We start from the raw sequence: 18,619 nt of genomic DNA, 5'->3' as shown, positions 1-18,619 counted from the left end.
CATGATGAGCTGTCTGGCATAGGACTTAATGTAGCATAGGCACAGCTGTGTCACTAAAAGGTGGATAGTGTGGACAAAGCCTTACTTGTGCATCTCCCATTAACGGTAATGGAAGTTGCAAGCATAAATCCTTGTGCATTAGGATGATAGTATACTCGTATGTTGCTGCTTACTTGTGAAGAGTATGGTCACTCATTATATCAACCTTTGACTTGAAGTAGTGTGTCAAACTTTCAAGTAGCATTCTGAGCTACTAGTGCATTTCCTTGGTTGTGCCCTTTTGTTCAGGTAGATATGGAAAAGAGCTTGGGGTGAGAATAAAAATGTAATGGCTTATAATTGTTGTCTGGCAGTTAGGTCACTGATAAATAAGTTGCCTGGGCAGAAAACTCTGCTCCTAGGATGATTAGTCATTTTAATGGTTGAAATAACAACAACAACAAGCTTTATTGTACTGTTGTTTCTCTTATCTAACTCTGGAAAATATTTTGCAATCTTATTTCTCCCAAACTTGACTGACTAGTTTTAAATCAGTGAAATCTATATATGGTCACAAATGGATAAGACCTTTTTCCTTTTAGCTAAAAAGAATTGATTTCAGATATTTCTTTTAACTGTATGCAAATGTCATTATTAAGATGGTGTGAATTGATGTAGCACTCGTTGCTTTGTGGCCACATCAGCTGTATAAAACTGTGCAGTCTGGTGGTAGGAGGACAATTTTAAGCTCCCAAAAGTTTCTTAATTTAAAAAAAAAATTTCTGTGTGGTTTTGAAAGTAAATGCTTTTTTGACAGTCTTTCCTCCCCCCTGCCTCCACTCCAATTTATGGTGTTAAACCATCCTGCCTGTGAAAAAAATCTGCTGGCGGGTGCTCAAGAGGGGTTCCTCAAAGAGATTGCTCACACTGTCCATTTTGTTGGGTGGAATTTCCTGGAAAATGACGCATGGCTTGTCCACAAACCTGGTGGAACTGCACCGTCCCCTGGTCCTCAAATGTTGTTTATAGTCAAACTGGCCTTCCAAAGTCTATTTCAGGTTGCCACCAAGATCCCTTTGTGGAGGGCACATCAGAAAAGATATTGCCTCTCTGTCTGTGTTGCCTCTTTCATCTAAAGTTCCTGGGGCGCCTGGCCTGCCCAGTTATTACTGTGGATCGAAGAGTGCTTTTTGCAGAGTTTAGAGGGAGGGGCCAGAATTGTAGATGCCATTGAGCCCCTCTTCTCTCAGTATGCAGAATCTGTTTTTCCTCTGTGCAGGGGATCTAGAGGAGGAGGATCTGGGCCAATTTGTGTAGCTGAAAGAATGACTTTAACACACGCTTCAGAAAACATATGCACACAATGAGGACCTGCCCAGTACAGTTCAGTGCATACTTTTGTCTGTACGTTGACTGTTGACCACACCAGTATAATTAGGGCCCGACCAATTTCACAGTTCATTTTGGTCAACTTCATGGTCATAGGAGTTTAAAAATAGTAAACTTCATGATTTCAGCTATTTAAATCTGAAATTTCATGGTGTTGTAATTGTAGGGGTCCTGACCCAAAAAGGAGTTTGTGTGTGGTGGTGGTGGGGGTCCTAAAGTTATTTTGGGTGGGAGGGGTGGTACTACTAACCTTACTCCTGTGCTTCTGCTGACGGCGGTGCTGCCTTCAGAGCTGGGAGCCGCCGCCAGCAGCAGCACAGAAATAAGGATGGCATGGTATTGCAACCCTTACTTCTGCACTGCAGCTAGTGGGGTGCTGCCTTCAGAGCTGGGTGCCCAGCCAACAGCCACCGCTGTCTGGCCACCCAGTTCTGAAATTAAGGTGGCAATACCGTGACTCCCCTAAAATAATCGTGCGACCTCCCTGCAACTCCCTTTTGGGTCAGGACCCCCAATTTGAGAAACGCTGGTCTCCCCCGTGACATCTGTGCAGTATAGGGTAAAAGGACATAAAAGACCAGATTTTTCAGTCTGAGACATGTTTTTCATGGCTGTGAAATTGTTAGGGCCCTAACTATAATTTAGGGCTTATCTACACTTGAAAATCAGTGTGGATTTTAAGGTAGGGTGTGAATTTAAAATGCAATAGCTGTTCCTGATTAACACTGTGTGTTAATTCCAGAACAAGAATTTCTAACAGTTAAGAAATGTTATGAAGAATTTTTTATAGTTGTCGTATTTCCCTAGTCCTTAGTGCTGTGGAAATAAATTTAAAAAAAATCTTTGATTGCTACAATGTAAGTATTTTATATCCATTTATCTGTGATGTAATAGTGTAATTTTATAAGATGAAAAGATATCTTCTAGTTTATGAATCTTTACATTGTTCAGCTCTCTGTTAGTACTTTAAATTGGTTTTAAAAGTTATTGTTGCTTGCTGCCTCATTTATTGCTCTTCAGAAGAGATGTCTACAACTATTCATGGGGAAATCGTATTCCTTGCTTCAAAACTTGTTTGTTTTACAAAAACACCATTTGAACCATTTTTAGGCAAAGCTATAATCAATTTAGCTGGACACCCCAAATAAGCAGACATTAGAAAATATGAGAAATATACACAGTTTTATGCATTTCTTAGTTGACTTCCCACCCTCTTCCCCTCCCCCCCCCAACCCTCTTGAAACGATACAGTATGTAGTCTGAATTGCCTACATTGGTTTAAACCAGCATTGCATGTTGTCTGTAAAAGGTTTTGGCTTTTTTTTTTTCCTTTGGTGTAGAGGGGCGGGGGATGTTGGTAAAGGGGAATTAACATTTTGTGGAAGGAGGTTTTTAAGTGTTTGCTCATTAACTGCCATAACTGGCCTTTGTTTTTGTTTAGCGCACAACTGATCTACCATGCAAGGCTCTTCGCAATTGCACCTCATCAGAAGGGGAAAGTTCAAGAAGAACCTGTTTCAGGTATTCAGAATAAGCAAGCACAGCATTTTGACTGGGCCTTAAATAAACTGGATAGCTCTGTCAGAAGAACTGGCCGCATTACTAGAACTCTTCTACTAAGAATCTTCCATGACATGTGCAGAACAGGTAAAGCTGCTTTTCATTGTATGCTAAGTTGACATTTCATTTTAAAGTTTTTGTCAAAACAAAAGAACATAAACGAAACTGATTTGTTGGGGTTTTTTTGTTTTTTAGGTGTTACTAAACCTACCTTACGCTTCAGCTCAAATTCTTACAGGCAATTGCGGAAGTTTAGCTGTATTAACTTGTATGTAAGAGACCAGTGACGATGATAAAGCATCAAACCTTCATTTTTCCGCTATTGTGGTAGAGGGAGGTTGCAGAAAAATCTGGTGCTAGTTCAGACAGATATTCGGTGTGCTTTTATTATCTCCTAATGAGTTGCCTGTACTATTTTATGTACATCAGAGCAACAAGCTATCTTTCCCTTTGCTGAACATCATCGTTCACTGTGTCATATCTAAGCTTGGTTATAAAACTGGAACAGGGATTGTGTCTTTTTTTCTCTATACAGCACATATAAAAATTGTGGCTATAAGGAATGACACTGTATCTTTAAGATGCTGGTTATTGCTGAAGGTGAACTGCAATGGGAAAAAAACTGAGATTATCCCAGATTCCCTTGTAACTAGATTATTTATGCAGTGAATGCTCCAAACAAGTTAAGTTTCAAAAGTTTTCTTCACCCTTCTTTCCCAAGAGTGGGTTTATTTTATTTTAAAGTTAAACTGATTTCATTGTTGAATTGCTCCCACAGGAATTTTTTGAGGACATCGAATACGCATAGTTTTGCAGATAACTGTTAACATACCTAGGGGCTCGGTTCTTTTCCTTCTCTCATTAATACTTTCTAGCTATCTTTTTAGAACATTTATTTTTATTTTTATTTTTTTTAAGCTTTAATTTTTCTTTTCTCTGTGTTTCCCCTCTCTCCTTGAAAACTCATGTTATTGCAGTAATTGGGTGGCTGAGGCCAGTTTAGGAATCATCCCTTTCAGTTCTGTCAAGAACTCCAATATTATCATGGGTTTCTATAAGATCCAGTCCTACTCTCAATTGAAGTGAATGCAGAATCCTTCTTGATTTTTCTTGATCGGGATCCAGCCTATTATTCATTCAAGGTTAGGGTCAGAGGCAGCCTTATCAAAAAAGATCTTCCCCACTAGAAGAGTACTGTTTTTCAGTCAAGGGTTTTAAGTCTTCGATCTCAAGCACAAGTTATTCCTTTTTGATCTTTGATTAGTTATACTAATAAGCAGATTAATTACAGATATAAACTGAGGGTTTTAGTTTGGCTGTGTAAATAAGTTCCCCATTGCTAATATCTTTAAACTTGTATTATTTGTTCCGCAACATCAAAGATACTCCTTCTTTGATGGAAAGAATAGCTTTAAAGTTGGCAGGAAGGAGCTGCAGCCATTAGTGTTCCTTTCCCATAAACATTGTTTGCAGTCATTAGTGATGTAGCATCTTGTATACATGGTGTCATAAATATAAAGGGAAGGGTAAACACCTTTAAATCCCTCCTGGCCAGAGGAAAAACCCTTTCACAGCTGTAAAGGGTTAAGAAGCTAGGGTAACCTCGCTGGCACCTGACCAAAATGACCTATAAGGAGACAAGATACTTTCAAAGCTGGAGGGGGGGAGAAACAAAGGTGTGATGCTTTTGCCAGGAACAGAAAAGGAATGGAGTCTTAGAACTTAGTTAGTAATCTAGCTAGATATGCGTTAGATTCTGTTTTGTTTAAATGGCTGATAAAATAGCTGTGCTGAATGGAATGTATATTCCTGGTTTTGTCTTTTTGTAACTTAAGGTTTTGCCTACAGGGATTCTCTATGTTTTGAATCTGATTACTCTGTAAGGTATTTACTATCCTGATTTTACAGAGATGATTCTTTTACTTTTTTTCTTCAATTAAAATTCTTCTTTTAAGAATCTGATTGCTTTTGCATTGTTCTTAAGATCCAAGGGATTGGGTCTGTGTTCACCTATGGAAATGGGTGAGGATTTTTATCAAGCCTTCCCCAGGAAAGGGGGTGTAGGGTTTGGGGAGGATTTTGGGGGGAAAGACGTTTCCAATTGGGCTCTTTCCCTGTTAAATGTATGTTAGACGCTTGGTGGTGGCAGCAATAAAGTCCAAGGGCAAAAGGTAAAATAGTTTGTACCTTGGGAAGTTTTAATCTAAGATGGTAAAAATAAGCTTAGGGGGTTTTCATGCAGGTCCCCACATCTGTATCCTAGAGTTCAGAGTGGGGAAGGAACCTTGACACATGGACACTTTTTAAAAAATAAAATAAAATAAAAAAATTCCAGGTGTTGGTTTAGACTCCTTCCATCTAAAAGGGATTTCTTCTTTTACCTTATAGTTATTTTATTCTATTTTATAATTCCTTTTTTACAGTTTCTGTACATAATTTATGGTGACTAATTTACATTGTGAAGCATTAATGGCATTTTTGTGGGTTGCATGACTGTGAAGAATAACCAAATTTTTGAGCTAATGTCGAGTAGAGACAGGCCTGCTTCTGTTTGACAGTATTTAACAAAACCGTAATATAACCCATGCACACCAAAAAACCCAGCCCATCACAAACACCAATAATTGTCTCTCCTATATTTTGTTTTCTGTATCTGATTCACTAATGCAGCACTTACTTTCTGTCACAGGAGTAGTCCATCTGATGTAATGAGGCCTCCCTATTAAGGTGGTACACTAGGAAAGGGGTACAGGTACATGCTGCTTTAAAGTAGGTAGACTTGAAGATTTCTTGTAAAACTATAGTTTGCAGTTTGCTTGCTTGTACAGTGCACTCAGGACTTCACTCCTTCCTTCTCTTAATCCCTCTCTTGTAAGGGTCCTGCTACAGCCTTCCCCACTGGTCCGCCTGGGGGAGGCCCAAGAAAGCCAGACCCGCTGTAGTTATTTTTCTTGGGTACCCTTAGGGCTGAGTATTAGAGTTGGAGGAAGTCTAGAGGTAGACCTTGTCACAGGCTTTTTTCCTGAACTGTAGACCAATGTACAGAGTAATCACCATATTCATACTTAGATCATACTTGAGTAACCTTGTTAACAAGATAATAACTCTATCTTGGGACAAATGGATGCTGAGGGTGAAAAACCAAGCTTTAATTATCTCAGGATGTATTGGTTGTTCAAGTTAGTATGACGTCAGCTCATCCTGAAGTATCTTGGTAATGTTCTCCAACCATGTCTCAAAAATATTTGTCCAAAAGTTTTTTCTCCATCAGCAGCATAAAATGAGAAGATGAAGGGGTAATGTTTGTGGATGTATGGATGGAAGAATTCAGGGCAGTAGCCAGTCTGAGTTCGGGGACTTGTATACCTCACATTACTGAAACTGCCAGATGCTTGACTTGGTAACTGTACAGCATCCTTGCATTCTAGTGGAAATCATTATTTTTCAGTGTAATTATGAAATACTGTCACCTAATTTTTCCTAGATGTCTTGTTTAACAAAAAACAAAATTGTGAAAAAAGTTTCATGTATGTATTTCAAAAGGACACTGTCAAGATTTTTAGGTTCTAGATTTAATTTATTGTAGCTTTATAAAGTTTTAGTTGTACATATATATTTGACTTTAAATTTAACATTTTTCCCCCTAAATCTTCACTTTTCAATTAATAATAGCAGAATTTAGTGTGGCATGAGTCAATCAGACATACACTTAGGGAATAAGAATCCATATTTCTCAGCATCTTCACTTTATACAACTATAAGCTTCAGTCAGTTTGCTTTATGAACAAAAATTGGAGATTAAGTCGTTTAAACAATAACATAGCAACAAAATAACAAGCTGAGTAAATGGAAAGGCAAACTCAAAAAGATTATAGATTCCCCCCCCCAAGTGAATTTAATGCTGATTCAAGGCTTTTAGTAGATCATACTGCTAAAAATTAAATTCTCTCTGTGAAGAAAATGCCTAAATTAGAGGCAACTGCATTGTGAAGTTCTCCATGCTGCTTGTCTATAAGTCTCAACCCTGACTTGGAATGATAACTTTTAGAAGTTGGCAGATAATTGTCTTCATTCTCATTCAGTTGTTGACCTCTTTTATGAGAATGAAAACGTGAGTGCTAGCTGGAGTGGTCGACGTTCCATGGCATAGATACTCGTTCACTAGGAAAAGTAGTGAAACCAACATGTTTTGCAAAAGCCACTAAACAGGAAAGATTTATATTTTAAGTTTTTTGGGCATTATTAGAATATTGGCCACTGTTTTCAAAAGTGGCTACACTTATTTAGGAGTCTAAATATGGATTTAGAAGCCCAACTTTAAGCATCTGAGTTTGAAAGTGATGGTTATTGTGTTTAAAAATTACGATATATTTAAAATCTAAAACCATTTTTTGTATTGTCCTTTTTATATTAATAGATCAAGGGGCAGTGGAACAATGAAATGTACTCATTCTTCTGTTACCATTTTTTCCAGAGACTCCTGCATATAGCTTTTACTCATGGTGCACCAGTTTCTTTTGTATATTTTTTGCAATGAACATTTTTGTTTCACTTTTATTGGGTCTCTAAGTACAGCGTTGTTTTATTGCAGGGTATCCAAGTAGTAACCAGGCCTTGCTTCTGTTGCGAAGTTGTGGTTCCTTGTTGCCTGAAGTCCCATTATGTGAAAGAACAGAACTAGCCCACGTGATATGGGGCAAGTTGCAAGACTTGGGTATGTCTTTTCATATGTTTGACTACAATAAAGCATATACATATTATAGCAGTATATTCTACTTGCTTTCTTGGAAACAAAAAGTAGAATGCATTTTAGTAATGTTAAATGCTGAATTTTTATGTTTTACTGCAGGAATTTTTCTTTAAACATTGGCAAATATAACCTTATATTTACCACCCAGGTTTTTTGAGGCTAAAGACCTGTTTGCCATTCTGAGAGTTATACTGACATCTAGGGGTACTAACAGTAAACTTGAGGGGTTTTTTTCCCCATTGCTTATATCAGATAGTTGCTTTTGTTTGTTGTTGTTGTGACAGATTCTATTTCTTTAGTATTGTAAACACTGAATCTTGTATTGCTAAATTATTAGTTATTTATTAATTGCCTCAACAGCTGGCAGTCGAGTGTTCTAGTGTTAAAAGCTAGATATAGCCAAATAGCTATTTCAGAAGAGATCATATCTGATAACCATTAGAATGACAATTTATGATCCATTAATGTCCATCTTCAGAAACAAATGCATGATACCGTGTTCTTAAAAGTTTATATTGGGTAAGGGATGAAGGAAGCCACATTATTTTTCAGAATTTAGCAATTCATGTGTAGAATGCAGAATAATACACAGGATAGCATTGATGTTTCTGTACTCTGTATATTTAACATTTTAATTATAAATAAATGCACACTTTATAGAGTTACTCTGCTCTGTTAAACAGTTGTGACATACACCATAGAGATGGGTAAAATTAATTGATTTGTTTGTACCATAGTTTGTCTTTTGCATAATAAAGTTGATATATAAAGAAATCCAAGTAATTTTCATATGACACTTAAAGATAATTAACTTGTTGAACTTGAAGCAAGCTGCTTTATTTCAGTAACTTTGTAACATCTTGTTTAGGTGCGGTGTATGATGCAAGTCATTATAATGCTTTGCTTAAAGTCTACCTTCAAAATGAACATAAATTCTCTCCAACTGAATTCTTGTCCAAAATGGAGCAAGCTAATGTGCAGCCCAATCGAGTAGGTACTACTTGATGGCATCCTGTCCCCTTCTAATGCTACTATTGAATAAATCCATACTCTTAATTTTTTATTTTTTTTTCACAGGTTACATACCAAAGATTGATTGCTGCATATTGCAATGAGGGTGATATCGAAGGTGCTAGGTATTACTTTGCACTTAAATTTTTTTGCTACAAGTTATTTAAATACATATGCTTTTCATCCCCCCCTTCCCTCACTAATATAAAACCTACTTCAAGTTCATTAAATTTTGGAGCAAAGAGGAGTCAAGTAGGTGATGGCCCAGTTTAGTGTGTTAGTTCAAATGTGTTGCCTTCTCACTGGTGTAGAAGTAGTAGATTGTCTTGTCAGTTCCATGGTCATTGACAAAGAACGTAAAATTATGAAGGAAGAGGTGTTACCATGCAGGAAAAGTGCTCAGCCACTGGGGAAGGGGCATATATGTTTTTTCTCCTCCTGTATGGTGCTTGTTGTTAGCCGATCCATATAATGTGAGTTGTTCTTCTTAATTCCAGAAAGAATTGCCTTTGGTAAGTTGTGACAATGTGATTGCTGGGCACAAGAGGAATATACATGTATGGGAGTGGGAGGAAACAGATCAAACTTGTAATTGATGATAAACAGAATTATGTTTATATTTTAAATGACTAAGATGCAACATTGGAGACAAGGTGGGGGAGGTAATGTTTTTTGTTGGACCAGCTTCTGTTGGTAAAAGAGACAGACATCCAAGCTATACAAAGTTCTTTCACCAACAGAAGTTTGTCTGATGAAAGGTATTACCTCACCCACCTTGTCCCTCTAATGTTCTGGGACCCACAGGGGTACAAAAACACTGCAAACAACGTAACATTTTAGGAGTAACAGAATGGTTTAAATTATTAACATTGTGTGCCACATCCCAAAGCCTGATCACTCAAACGTATCTTTCTGTGTTCTGCCTGATCTAGTGTAGCACAACCGTACTTCACCCGTTTCTATACAAGGGAAACATTAACTGTCATTTATTATTTTGTATCTTGCAGTAAGATTCTTGGGTTTATGAAGATGAAAGAACTCCCAATCACCGAGGCAGTATTCAGTAGCCTTGTGACAGGCCATGCAAGAACTGGGTAACAATATACCAATGTTGTTTTGTTTGTTTTTTAAATCTTCCTCTACTTACCCTGTGCATTGATGATAAGCTGATTCAACTGCATAAATCACATCCATGTGCTACAAAATGGTTGACAACTACAGTAATTGTGAATTACTGCATATAAAGACTATTTATTCTGAAAATAGAAATATATTCTGGTATTATTGGACACTGGGAATGATGAAAGGAAGCCCATTTACCACTACTTCCAGTAAGCTAATTTTAAGACGGATATTGTATTTCAGTTATTGGAATGAGAAGTAGTTGGCTGAACTTCAAAAATTTCTCTTCCGTTGAAGTAAAATGAACTGTCCTAAATTATGTGAATAATGTGAATCCATTAGTCAATATGTTTTCTCTTTAAATGTCTTTGTATTTATGTCTTAGACATTTACAGCTGTTATTAACTTAATACCGAGAAGTAAAACGTTAGTTTTCAGTCTAGATTTTGCCATGTGATTTATCTAAAATATTGAAAAAAACTCAAAATTATGGTTAATGTTATATTGGATGATTGTAATTAAATCCATTGATATTTTTTTAAACATCTGCAGAGATATGGAGAATGCAGAAAATATCCTTTCAGTGATGAGGGATGCAGGAATTGAACCTGGTCCAGACACCTACTTAGCATTACTGAATGCATATGCCGAGAAGGGTGACATTAACAACATTAAACAGGTATTAATATTTCATGCATGGTAAAGCTTTTCCTAAAACTGTTTGTTTAAAAGGGATTGTATGATCTGTTTAGTATTTGCTGATTTATTTGATACTGACATTCCCTTTTTTTCCTCACACACGAAAATATACCAGTTGGTCTCTCAAATAATTCCCTAGTGGTCAGCAGTAATTAAGGAGAATATTTTTTTCAACTAAATAATTGTGTATTTCATTAATTGAAACCTGTCTTGCTAGTATTATAAATTTTATAAAACTCTATTTTATCTTTTGATAGGTGCCTTTCATTTTATAAGTAGAAATGGTGAATAATGCTTGCTGATTCATTCAGTCTCCTCATAAATGTAACTTTTTGAAAGTCAGATGAAAAGAGTATTGCACAGTATTTTATTTTCATCGATGGAAAGAGAACTTTTTTAGGGCCTGATCTTGCTCCCAGTGAAGTCAATGAGTTTTTACCACTCGGACCCTAATTTTTATAAGAGCTCCATGGATTTAAACTTGCGTGCCCAGAAGGAGCCCCACTCGTTTCAGTAGAGGTTACATCCTGGTGCAGGGGTCCACCGACAGGGAGCTCCTTTGCAAAATTGGAGCCTTCACTATCTTCTTATGTCATAAGGTCAATAAATAAATAAATATTCCCTTGTGTAGGAGAAGGGGGAATAAAGACACTTACTGTAAGGCTAGGGATTTGCTGTCAGGGAAAATGGAGGGGACTCAAGTTGGGGTGGGGACTGTAGGGAGGGGAGTTTAATTTGTTTAACTTAAACCACAGAAACAAAACTCATCTCACTCCCACCCCCTGAACAATCAAACAAATGTAACTAATAAGATGCATCTTATCACTTTGGGCCAGATTCTGCAGTGCATTTTCCTGTAGTATTTTATGTTGCAAGTTTGAAACTAATGGCAATACTCACAGCATAAGATATTACTGACCGGGAAGAAAGGGTGTCATAATCTGATCATTGTATATTGTATCACTCTTTTTTTCCCCCCTTTCCCTCATATGTCTCTTTAGAATTTAAGCTCTATGGACCAGAAACTGCATCTGTGCTTGTTTTTGGGAAGTATGTAGCAAATTTGAGTGATGCTTCAGTGTAAATCCTTTTTGGGTTTTTTAATGTACTGTGTTGGAGTCAGAGTGTAGACTTTTCATTAACATTACACTTATTCTCTGGTTTGTGGCTTTTACTTACAGATCCTGGAAAAGGTTGAGAAGATGGAAGGCTATTTTATGGACAGGGATTTGATGCAGGTTATTTTCAGCCTTGCTAAGGCTGGATATCCTCAGTATGTCCAAGATATTTTGTCGCACATGAGATATGAAAGGGGATATATTCCAGGTAGTACTTTTAGTCATGTGTCAAATCAGGTTACTGTAGCTGTACTTTTGAAATAGTACTGTTACTCAAGGTTAAGAAGGAATGCATTTTCAGTTGGTTGCAATGAAGGAAAAAGATTTGTCACTTAGTGTGATATTGTGTATAAGGCTTTGTGAAATCCTACTGGGGCAAAATAATTCTTTGTGTTAATTAATTTTGTTTTCTAAAGATAGCAGATGTGGATTAGTCTGGGTCACATTTTAAACCTAAGGGTTTTCAGAATTTAAAAACAGATGTAAGCGTTTTTTATTTTTTTTTTTTGTATTTGCATCACCACAAACTTCTAAAGTTTACTATTTGCCCTTAAATCCATGATAATCTAGCATTTTTCTTAAAGACAAATTTTTTTTGTGTAACTTGAGTTGTGACAGATATGCATGAATACAGTGAAGAGAGGTTACAAACATTGAATATAACTTTCTGTAACAATGGTTGGAGGCAATTTTGAATCCTGATATGTTACACCTACTTGGCAGTACTCCTACATATACTTCAATAGCCTTTCTCAAAGATTTGTCTTTCAGTTGTAGTATTTGGGATGCTCCTGGACCACTATAAAGATAATACTTCTAAAATATTTGGCATGGGTCTTTCAGTAGTAAAGAAGATGCCTGTAGCACTACATAAACTATGCAAATAAAAAGTTTCAAATCTGACTTCTGTAGCAGTTAGTCCCACAAACAAATTATAAGATACTTGTAAAACAATTTCTGCTTTCTTTCCATAGATACAAAGTCAGGGACCATGCTAATTTGATTTGTAATTATTATTAAAATGTTCAGTGATTATTTCATTGGTAGTCTAATGCCAAAATAATTTGTTCCAAACTCTTAATAAATATTGTCTTTGGTGTTTTAAATCTCTAGATGCAATGAACTTGTCTCTGAATTTGATAACTCGAGGTTTGGAAGATACAGCTTTCCAAGTTTTCAAATCATTTCCTACCTTACCATCTGAAAATCACAGTGAAAGCAGTATGGACTATGGTAACTTCTTCTTACGACACTGTGTAACTACGGATAAGGTATGCAAGATGTTATATTCTTACCAGACTTATAACTGTATGGTCAGTGAGATAAAGGGAGTTATGAAAATGTGGAAATTGTAGTTTTGTTCATGCACTTATAGTTAGAGTAAAGATGGAATGCATTAAGATAATCACTTTAATATTTCACCTACCGATTCACACAGTAAGTGGAATGTTTATGAGCAAAAATGCTTGTTGTTGTCTGTAATAACTACTTTATGGGTATAAGAAGGCTCTTTTCTTTAATTGCTAGAAAGGAGTTCAGAATTTGAGAAGCATTATGTGTTCATTACAATTTTATTGTAGAAATTAATTCTTAAATTTCTTTCCAGCCCTTGAGCAAGCTGAAACAGTTCTGTGATGAGATAAAAGAAGCCAATATGCACTCAAGTCCCCTCCAGTTTACTTTGTATTGTGCATTGGAGTCTAAAAAAGCAGGTATTTATTTATTTATTTGCTTATTTTAAACATCAGTTTATTTATACGATTCCGTTGTCTTATTAATAGTCAATTGCCTTGTGGGTATTTTCAGCTTTGGCAATTAAACTGATGAAGACAATGAAAGAGGAAGGTTTGCCCCTCAGACCTCACTATTCCTGGCCACTGCTTGTTGGGTATCAGAAGGAGAAGAATGTTCAAGGTTAGCTTTCTGATACATATTTCTGTTGTCTTATTCATAACTGAATGTACAGATTGACATTTAAACCCTATTTAGAAATGTGCTTGAAGGTGAGTGGAGGCCTGAAGGTGTGAAGTTCTTGCTATCGCAAACATTTTTACAATTTTTTCAGAAGTGCTTTTAACTCATTTCCCATTTAATTGTAACACAGTCTTGTTAGTTTAAATAAAGAATTCAGTTTTTAATAGAAAGCAGAGTGAAAAAACACTATTTGAATGGGATTTTTAACTCTTTGGATTCCTGGCTTCACAAAGGTTCTCTGCTGCTTTTTATCCCAAACAGTAGTTCTCTGATCTTTTACTCTTGGAGATCCTTATTGAGACCTATGGAAGTAGGAAGCCTTTAAAAGTAAGGTTGTCTGGTAATGACTCACTATAACTACTGAAAAGCTGAATCTTTCTTTTTTGACCATTTTTTAAAATTTCTATTCACTGATAAATTAAATGTGAGCTAACTTACAATAATAAGAGAGGCAAGAAAACTTCCATTGCTGAATGAGTGATCATGACCTGACAGCATACTGATTGAAGGACAGAAATGTTCAATCTTTTGGATTCTTAAGTAGGCTTAAGCATTTAGCACACTTTCCCCTGTTACACATGGGGATGTCTATAGTATATGAATAAGAATTGAACAAATATTAAATTTTAGAGTACAGTATCTAATTCTTTGATTTGCGTTATTGGTAATTCAGAAAGAGTGGTCTCATAAAAAGATGCTTTTAACAGAAGTACTTCCCCCTTGGGAAACAAAAAACTGTCTTTTTCATCTTATCTCACAGTATAATGTGCTTTAGAATGAGATGCAGAGTTGTTACTATGACATTGGGTGACAAACAAAATGCACAAACAAAAAAAAAAAGTGCTTTTAGCAGACTGTTCATATTGCAATTTTATTTTAAATATACAGTCACATTCCAGTTTGGAAGAAATGCTGAAACAAGTATTCCCTAATTGTTTCTGGCTATAAAAGTGTCTCAATCCTTTTTAGAAAAGCCTTTATGAAAACAATATTCAGTTTTTATTAACTCTTTAGCTCCATGCTGATGCTAGAACACACGACAAGTTGCACTCCGACACACTCTTTCTGAATACTGGAAAGTTTTCACGATCACATAAGAACTCTTGAAACCTACTAAACAGGGCAGGACTACTATATGATTCCGGTCACTCCTGCTCTGAACTGTCATCCATACTTGTGTACATGCATATTTTGATCAGTTAATACTGCTGTGTTGCTTTATCAAAACTTGGCTCTACCTACCAATAGCAAAATATGCTTTAAGTGTGCTATATTGCAAAGGCTCCTGCATATTTCTAGAGCTGAAAAAGGTTGTTGTACCTAACTGTTGTGAGAAGAGTAACTTTTGTGATCTGAGCTGTCTTGACTTAATTTGAAATTGTAGAGTCTTCAAAAATGTGCAATACTTTTACCTGGCTGTCAGTAAGAACTGATAGTAAGCATCAGAATGAAGTCATGCCTTTTCTGCCCACAAAGACATCAGAGGGTAACTTCTTGTTGGTCCTGTGGTCATACTGTGCATTCACAAAGTTATTTTGTGAACCCAGATTAGCATCTGGTCCTTCACAGCTGTGAGTTCTTAAGTTTAGTGTGAAGATTCCTGGTGTGTGTGTACTTATAACAGGCAGTATGTGAGTATACTCACAAGTCTTTACAGTTAAACTTCAAATTAAAGGAAGATTTTTGAGCGCTCTCTTCGGCACTGAATTATCGATATAAATATGTTAGCTGTACATAGGTGGAATAAATGTTCTTACCCTTTGCCATGTAAAATCTCCGCTGCATTCAGATATTTTTTGGGGGGAAGGGAATAAAAGAGAGATGCAACATTATATTAGCTTGTTTTTTACATGTGAGGAAAAATAATATATGGATATTCATTTGTGATAGACAATAGGGAAAGTAGTGCTGAAAAGAACCTAAAGATGACAGTGAACAATAAATTTAGCTGAGTTCTCAATGTTTTCTAGCAGCAAAAATTTATTGGGATGCATCAAATAAAGATGGATATAGATAGAGTACAACATCTCATACCAGAGTGGAGATAATGGTTCCATTCTCCACAGTAGTCAGATGTGGCATACCGCATATGCTTTTGGGCAGCTGTCTCCATACCAGAAAAGTATTGACAAATCTAACAGAATTTGGGGAAGAGGCAAAACATATTGAGAAGTTGAAAGGATGGACTTTGAGGGAGATTAAAGGTTAAGTAACAACATGGAAGAGAAAGAGGTGGGTGTGTATTATAACTGCCCACCATTTGAAGGGTGTAAATGCCAAAGGGGGAAAGGAATTATGTAGGGTGGCTCAAGGGGTTATAACTAGTTGAAGGGAAATAAAAACTGAATATTGGGGAGAACATCTTATTGCTGACATTAATTATTCTATGGACTAGTCTTCCAAAGAAAGTGAGGAATGCCCCATTGTTTGAGTCATATAAAACTAGAGTGGACAAAGGGTTGAATATGTTGCAGACAACTGTCTGGATTACAAGAGTGAGTAGCAGATTTCTACAATTTCATTAACTATGCCCATTACAAATTAGACATGGTTTTTATTTTTTGTGCTGATAAAGCTAAAAGCAAGTTCAAGCTTTTTAATATTTTCCTCTAGTGTAGTAAATGCAAAGTTACCCTTTTTCAAGAAGAGGGTATGCTGCGAGGATTAAGGAAAAGAAAAGACGTAGGAGGGCTGCAAATATAAAGAGCATTGGGACACGCTGTGTCAATAGACCATACAATTAAAATATCTTTGAAAGCGGATGACGGTTTTGGGTGATGTTTTGCTTACATCAGAAGTTTTGTATAGCTGTTTTAGGTTTTTGCTTAGCATCATTTAGCCACTTTCTTGAAGCTTATTTTTAAAAATACTTAGCTGTGCTTTTTATTTTTGCTTTTTATAGAGCACTTCAGTACCACATCAGCAGTTACTTAGAAAATACAGTATGCAAGGTTCCCTTTGCTAGTAGAGAATATTTTCAGTTTTCACATTGACCCAGTATAAAAAGGCTCAATAAATGAGTTAAATACAAGGTAATTTTTTGGCTTCCTTGAGGTGGGTAATGGTGTTCCCCAGGAAAAGTTGAAAATACTAATTTAAAATATTTGTCAGAATTTTGTCTTTTAAGGTATATTACTCCACTAGAAATTTTTTTTGAGTGCACCTTTAAATTCAATTTTTGACTCTATATTTAGCAGCATTACACCATTCTCCTGAATATGACCTCATGTTTCAAAATGAAAACTCCATTATTTTCTCTCTGAGCTAAATAAACAATTAAATCCATTTTCAGCTGCTCGTACTTGTGCAGAATTGTACCTAACTCAACAAGAAGTTTGACTGATTTCAGTGGGGAATAAGGTACTGCTCAGTGGGAGAATAAGTGGTAGAATCTGTCCCTTAGTAGAAGAAGAGCTGGAGTCAGCCAGATGTGGGGAGGAGAACAGAAGCTGTGGCTCTATCCACTCCCTCTCCATCCTCTCAGGCAGTTCCTACTAGCTCAGTCATATAGATTAGGGCAGCAGTTCTCAGATTTTTGTACTGGTGACCCTTTTTGCATAGCAAGCCTGTGAGTGCGACCCCCCCATACATTAAAACACTTTTTAATATATTTAACGCCATTATAAATGCTGGAGGCAAAGCGGGGTTTGGGGTGGAGGCTGACAGCTCACAACCCCCCCATGTAATAACCTCGTGACCCCCTGAGGAGTCCTGACCCCCAGTTTCAGAACACCTGAATTAGGGAGAGAGCAGAAGCTGGACATCCAATGTCTGAACCCAGGAGCCCAAGGGCCCTATAAGATCAGGCATAGAAATGGGTGGAGGTGTCTTACTCCTCTGCACAGCTATGGGGGACCAAAGAACAATTTTGTCTAGGGGGTATGTTTTTTTTTTAAAAAAAAAGGGGGGGAGGGTATTTAAAACTTGTTTTAGACATAACTTTCACTGTTGCAGAATCTCCATTTAGGGCACAGCGTTATTTCTTCAGTCGGTGCTGCCATTTTAACACCATTTCCAAGAGGGTTTGATTCTCCAAAGTAGAGCTTGAAACATTACCAATTTGTGGGGGGAAGCGGCGCACTTTCAGCAGCAAGAAGCTAAAGCTAAAGCAGCAAGTCCTAAACTTAATAGAGAGCTTTTTTAATGGATAAAAACTGGTTCAGTTAATCTTCTACAGCAGATTGTCCATATGTTGAATAGTTTCCTGTTTAACATTAATTCTTAATAAAACATGATTTTTATTTGCTTATTTATTATGATTTTCCCCCCTACGCTCCCCAGTAATTAGAAATAATTATTAGGATATATTTTGAAATGTGCTGGAATTTTTGTTTAACAACATTCATCCTGCTTCACTTGGGACAGTTAAAACCCACCAGACTTCTGCTGAAGAATGAGACTTGCCAGGATAAGTCTGATTGACTTCTATGCATTGTTTGTACACAACATATTATGAAGATTATATATGTAAATTGTGTCTCAGAGATCAATTTATGGACCAGTCCTGAGGCAGGAGAGTGGAATGGTCTAGCATGCTTTTGGGCACATCAAAATAATTAACAGAAATATCAATAACTTGCTATATTTCACTGAGTTTGATTGCATTGTAAATGTGCATTTTGTCTTAAATAAAACATATGCATTCAAATTTGTTATATTTTAAATACATTAATTTTAAATTAGAACATCAGCCTATTTTAAATAATGAAATTATATTTAAAATCTCGATTGAATTTTTTTTAAAAAAACCATGCTCACTTTTTATTTTCTGAGCTTCAAGAAACCTCATTCAACTACTTATGCAAGTGCTTAACTATGAGCATGTAAGCTACTCACATGTTTAAAGTTAAGTGAGTGTGTAATTTTTTTGAGGATTGGGGATTAAAAACAATTACTAAAAAGGATTACTAAAAACGAAAGATCTTTAAATTAATTTGCTGATCATTTTATAGGCTGTCTGATTTTTTTGCATTTTTCTCAATTTAGGAAATTAAAACCAACTAGCCTATTTTTCACT

The 18,619-nt window shown here is 36.3% G+C and overlaps 1 protein-coding gene across 1 annotated transcript in view; it reads left to right on the top strand.

Moving 5' to 3' along the window:
* Nucleotides 1-18,619, top strand: part of LRPPRC (leucine rich pentatricopeptide repeat containing) — a 159,579-nt gene that overhangs the window by 15,103 nt on the left and 125,857 nt on the right. Inside the window, exons 2-11 of the mRNA XM_038395576.2 lie at nucleotides 2,810-3,015; nucleotides 7,520-7,642; nucleotides 8,547-8,668; nucleotides 8,756-8,814; nucleotides 9,697-9,783; nucleotides 10,364-10,490; nucleotides 11,692-11,836; nucleotides 12,742-12,899; nucleotides 13,235-13,340; nucleotides 13,435-13,542. Of these exons, the coding sequence (XP_038251504.2) occupies nucleotides 2,810-3,015; nucleotides 7,520-7,642; nucleotides 8,547-8,668; nucleotides 8,756-8,814; nucleotides 9,697-9,783; nucleotides 10,364-10,490; nucleotides 11,692-11,836; nucleotides 12,742-12,899; nucleotides 13,235-13,340; nucleotides 13,435-13,542 (1,241 nt within the window). The remainder of the gene's footprint in view (nucleotides 1-2,809; nucleotides 3,016-7,519; nucleotides 7,643-8,546; nucleotides 8,669-8,755; nucleotides 8,815-9,696; nucleotides 9,784-10,363; nucleotides 10,491-11,691; nucleotides 11,837-12,741; nucleotides 12,900-13,234; nucleotides 13,341-13,434; nucleotides 13,543-18,619) is intronic.

This window comes from Dermochelys coriacea, chromosome 3 (assembly GCF_009764565.3).
Source record: "Dermochelys coriacea isolate rDerCor1 chromosome 3, rDerCor1.pri.v4, whole genome shotgun sequence".
Taxonomy (NCBI): Eukaryota; Metazoa; Chordata; order Testudines; family Dermochelyidae; genus Dermochelys; species Dermochelys coriacea.
This window is presented reverse-complemented; position numbering and strand designations above follow the sequence as displayed.